The sequence below is a fragment of the Gossypium raimondii genome, chromosome 10, assembly GCF_025698545.1.
Source record: "Gossypium raimondii isolate GPD5lz chromosome 10, ASM2569854v1, whole genome shotgun sequence".
In the NCBI taxonomy this organism is placed as follows: Eukaryota; Viridiplantae; Streptophyta; class Magnoliopsida; order Malvales; family Malvaceae; genus Gossypium; species Gossypium raimondii.
In genome coordinates this window covers 8064320-8069924 of record NC_068574.1, presented here as the reverse complement: position 1 = coordinate 8069924, position 5605 = coordinate 8064320, and the positions used below count along the sequence as shown (strand labels likewise).

General features: G+C 28.7%; 1 protein-coding gene across 1 annotated transcript; it reads right to left on the bottom strand.

Annotated features, from left to right (window-relative positions):
• Positions 1–1480: 1480 nt before the first annotated feature.
• Positions 1481–2248, bottom strand: LOC105778245 (uncharacterized protein At1g15400). The gene has a single exon (XM_012601905.2). It carries the CDS (start codon positions 2083–2085, stop codon positions 1696–1698), a length of 390 nt encoding a protein of 129 aa, XP_012457359.1. The 5' UTR covers positions 2086–2248; the 3' UTR covers positions 1481–1695.
• Positions 2249–5605: the final 3357 nt, after the last annotated feature.

Genomic DNA, 5605 nt, shown 5'->3' with positions numbered 1-5605 from the left:
AAACTTTTACGTTTTTTTAATTTTAAAATTTTGAACAGAAATTATTTGCTGTCATGGAATATAAGACAAATAGTGTCATATTAACAATGAAAAAATGAGGGCCAATTTGCTTGAAATAAAAAATAGAAGTCAAATTGAATAAATGTAAATTCATTATTATGTCTTATATATATAAAAACAAAAATATGCATAATAACAAAATTTTAACAAAATGACTATTTTGCTTCTCTCTATCTAGTGCAAAAACCAACTTATCTATTATTTAAAACTAAAAACCTATTTATCTATTTTCATATCAGGTGATTATAATAATTAAATAAAGCATTATAAATTTAAAAATAAAAATTTATATAGAAATAAAAATAATATCCATTTTCTTTAAAAACCATTTTTCCAAATGTTGTTAATTTGTTACTAAATATTTTTCCTATAATTATTGTATTAGCTTTTAACCATGATAAATATATGTTGAAACTAATTTAAATCGAATCGAAACAAGTTAATCGGTTGAGTTGATTGAACCGAAAATCAATAGGATCAATCAAATAAAAGGTTAACAATTTAATCAATTTGATCATCGATCTAATTCTGAAAATCTTAATTTAAACAGCGGATAAAATTTAGGTTAGAAATATGTAATATTTAATTGAAACTTTTCAGAAATTTTATGAATTTCAATATGAATTATTTTTAATAAATTATCAGCACAAAACACAAATAATTAATCGTAATTTGTTACCAGTTTACATTTGATTCCTCAAATATTTGACAAAATTTCAAAGATTTTTATAAAATGTTTTCACTATTTCAAATATATAATAAAAATTAAAATTAAATAAAAAAATAGTTGCATTTTATAAGTCATTCAAACCCTTTCATTGGAGTCGGTTTTCCCTTAACCCTAACCCCTTGCTAATCAGTGGAGACACATGCCGTATAATTGGGTTCAATAGAAAGGGAACGAAAACACCTAAGAACTAACTTCAATGGATGCCAACAAGAATCCATAACCAAACACACTGTTTCATGATCCCTACATTTCCTGAAATTCTCTGCCAAAATGAAATTTACTACACAACACACATAACAGGAAAAGATTCCCTTCCAAACTCACTTTTTTCCACTAATTCAGACACAGAATCAGAGATCCCAGAGTTCTGAAACCTAATTTTAGCACCTCTACATTTTCCCATTGGAAGAAAACATAAAAGAATCTTCAGCGAATAACAAATTAAACTTTTGTTCTTACTCTGGAAAACACAAAAAACAATTGCATATCAAGAGGGAAAGAAAAGAAGGAAAGAGTTTTAAATCTAGATTTTGTCCCTATTTGTACATGTGAGAATTGTCTTAAACAACATCCAAATAGAACATTTACAGATTAAATTTGATTTACATATCCACTAAATCCACAAATTATAAACAGAAACAAGAACCATTAACACGATGAAGGAAAGATCAAAACTTTAAACACCCAACAGAAAGAAAGAAAAAAAATATAGATATTCTCCACATCTCTGTTCATATAGATGGACTTTAATTTATACTTAAATCTTTCTAAAAGAACCTAACAAGGCAGAAATCAATGTACCCAGTACTATCCAACAAGTTCGCCGGAGTTTTCCAACTCCGGTACCGGAAAATACAAGAGAGTTAAAAAAAGAAGAAGAGAAAGAATAGATAATAAAAAAGGGCCTATCTTGATCTACGCTTACCAGGCTTTTTCCTATGATTCTTGGGTTGTTTCCCAAAAGCACTGCAAAAACCACAAGCTGAAACCTTGGGAGATGGCGGCTCAATAGCAGGGGATACCTTACCGGTACGGTAACCTCGCCTTTCACCATTAGATCGGCTCCTTTCGATGGTGTTGATGGGTGGGAGGTTTCTTGTGGGCTTAACATCCTTACTAGCATCGAGTTTTTCAGGGTTATTGTTGTCTTGCGCAACCTGGGCTTGTTCTTCTTGCTTGGTGTCTTGTTGTTCTTGATTTGCTTGGGTTAACTCGGACAAAAACCTGTCATCCCAAACAATCCCTGAAGATCCTTGCCTCCTAAACGACACTGCAGATCTTTGCAAACCAGCCATGGTATGGTTGATGCCACCTCTCACTTGATCTTTTCTTTTTATTTTTTCTCTCTCTTGAATCGAAAACTAAAAAGCAATGAATCCCAATTTGTTGTAAATAACTCTTTCTTATATGTGTGTGGATATCGCGATAAAAAGAGAAATGGTGAAGATTTGGCTAAGGGAAAGTCATACTAAGGCAACTCAGTCAACATTTCCAATATATATGTATATATATATTTTTTATTTTACGGATTAATTTGTAGTTTAAATATTGGGTATATTTCATGATTTTTAATTTAACATATGTAATGTTTGTGATCCTACACCTTAAAAATAATATTTAAAATTCCAATTTGTTGTCCTCTTGAACCAATGTTTTATGCCAAAAAGAAATAACAGTTTAATCTAATTGTAAAATTTGATAGTACGAAGTTAATGATGCAAACCCTTATTTAATATTTTTGTTGAGTTGTACTATGTACAATAATTAAATTTAATAGGCGGATCTAAATTGTAATTCCATCTTCTAGCATTGATGACCTGTCTTTAATCATCAAACCTTCTAAAAAGTACAAAGGTAAATGACCCACTAATTATCACTAAAGGCTAATAATTCATTTTATAAAGCTTTTCTTTTGCTAATTAACAATAGTTTAGTAAAACGTATAGTGTTAAATCTTTCATGAACTACTAGACTAATAATATATTTAAACCACAAAATAATATTATATTTTCTTATAATCAATGCCAAGACTTAACAAAAAACTTTCATTTCTTATCTCATTTTTGCATAATTACTAATTTGTACCTCACTGACTTTTTTTTGGCCAATCTATTTCATGTCTATATTTCTCAACAAATTTATTCAAGATCCTTATTTTCTTTCATTATGATCTCAATAATACTATTGCATGCAAAACTGTTGTTGACAACTTTCTATTCTCCGCATTCCATATTTTCTTATATTTATGTAACTTATCGATATCTCTTTATTTTCATTATTTTTATCTTCAGATACTTGAATCTCTTCTAGAGTTTTAATGGCTAGTTATGTCTTGGGTCTTTTCAGAAACACCCGCCTCCACTATATGACCATCCAGATTTATTCTTTTCTTTTACATGAATTTTCATCTTTGAAACCAATAGATCTATCATGCTTTCAGGCACGCATTACTTTCAATTTATTCTAACAAGTTATCCTACTAGGACTTCAACATAGGGGTGAGCATTCGATCGAATCGAATCGAAAATTTTCGAGTTAATCGAGTTTTCGAATCTCATTTTATCATCCTAACTTTATTTGAAGTTTTCTCGAATCGAGTCGAGTGAGATGGAATTCGAATCGAATCAAATCGAATATATTTGTTCGAGTTAAATTTTAAAAAATAATTTTGGGTCCTTGTAACCATTGTCACCCATCGTAATAAAATTTGTCCACCTTAATCAAATTCTTTATTAACTTTCATCACTTCATAATTTATTTATTAATTTTTTATATATTGGTTAGTGTCTTTGCTTGCTTAGTTGTTTCAATTATCTTGATTCTTGTCACTATGTATTTTAGAATTAAAAATATATTAAATGTAAAATATGATTTTTTAATAAAAGTTATTTTAAAAATAAAATGTGAAATTGATACCAATATAAAATTTTAACACGAATATTTTATGGCATAATTAATAATTCAATTTTAATATAAATATTCAATATGACTAAACAATTCAATAATATAAACAATATAAAATGTGAAATTTAATTTAATAATATAAATAGTAGATATAAATAAAATTATTACTATTTATGTTTAGTGATTTTTTTTGGATAATTTTGATTTTTTATTTGAGAGTAAAGGGTGAGAAGTAAAAGTTTAGGGGAAAAATAAAAAAGTTTTGGGAATAAAAGTTTAAGGGAAAGTAAATAGGGGGAGTAAAATTTTGGAGGGAAAATATTAAAAAAAAAATTGGAGGGGGGAGGGTTGGGGATAGATGAGAGGTGAGATGGGAAGGGAATAAAAGTTTTAGGGGAAAAGTGGGAGGGAGTAAAAATTTTGGGGGAAAATAAAAGGTTTTGAGGGTTTTTGGGAGTAAAATTTTGAGAAAAAATAAATAGGAGAGTAAAATTTTGGTGGGAAATGGATTTTGGGTAGATTGGGGGGTTGGGAGGGGAGGGGAGTAAAAGTTTTAGGGGGAAAGTGGGAAGGAGTAAAAGTTTTGAGGGAAAAGTAAAAAGGTTTGAGAGTTTGGGGTAAAAATGTAAAATATTATAGTTTGATATTCGAATTATTCGAATTATTCGAGTTATTCGAGTTATTCGAATTTGAAAACTCAACTCGATTCGAACTCGAAATTTGAAAAAAAAATTCGAGTTGATTCGAATAACTCGATTAACTCGAATAACTCGATTCGTTTAACTCGAAATTCGAATTTTTTTCGATTTTTTCGAGTCGAATCGAGTTTTGCACACCCCTACTTCAACATGTCAGTTGGTATTCTCATTAGACCAATACATCTCACAGTTAACTTGCAATAAAGTGAATTATTTTTTTGAACTTCGAGTTCAAATTACTTTTGATGAAGATCTAGATAATGATATTTCAGTGAAGTAATTATTTCATCCACCTATAATTTCTCTCATTTAATGTTGAGAAAACTATTAAATCAAAATACTAATCATATCATAATTGAATCTCCAATTCATTTAAAACATCTAATAATATAAAGAGACTCGTAATTAATATATATTCTCAACTTTATTTGAATACTCATTTTGTACATTGTGGTGGAGGAACTTGAACATATATCGCACATTCAAAAATTCTAAAACGGGTTGAATTTAGCTCCTGACCAAAAGTCAATTGTTATGGGGAGTATTTATTACAACTTATTGACATGATGCATACAAGTCTCAATTCATGTAAAATATAATATCCTTGTACATATACAAAAAAAAAATTGTTCTCAAAAGTAATGGTTTAGTTACTAACTAGAGACATTTTAATCATTAATTCTGCTAAACTATTTTATACGTATAAGTAACATGCTTGTCGATAATTATTTGTACTAACAATCTAGCATACAATAATCATTTAAAACCTGAGAAATAAATTCACCAACATTAGTAAGAATTGTCTCGATTGTATAATCTAAAAGTTTTATTCTTACACTAATCGTTAAACAAGTAATCTCGCAAACTACAAGTTGCACATTGATAACTCACATATGATTATCTTATAGATGCATCTACTAAAATCATATCAAAACATCCACTTGCTCGATAAAATGGACTCATATTTCTTTGAGAAATGCAAGAGATTCATTCTCGACTTTTACTAATGAGGTTTAATAAATCTTCTTTGAGAACAAGCAACACTTGATAAATAAAGAATATTCAATTTCTTTAATAAATATCCATGTAAATTATTGTCTTGTCACATCATTATTTACCGGGGTGGTCTAACTAATCATATCAACTAATTAATATATTTGGACTAGTAAACTTTTGGTTTATTGTCTCATGTGATTCAATTATACTTGTCGAA

Bases quoted from the DNA above. Each gene is read 5' to 3' on its own strand.
- LOC105778245 (XM_012601905.2), bottom strand. From the start codon at position 2,085: ATGGCTGGTTTGCAAAGATCTGCAGTGTCGTTTAGGAGGCAAGGATCT.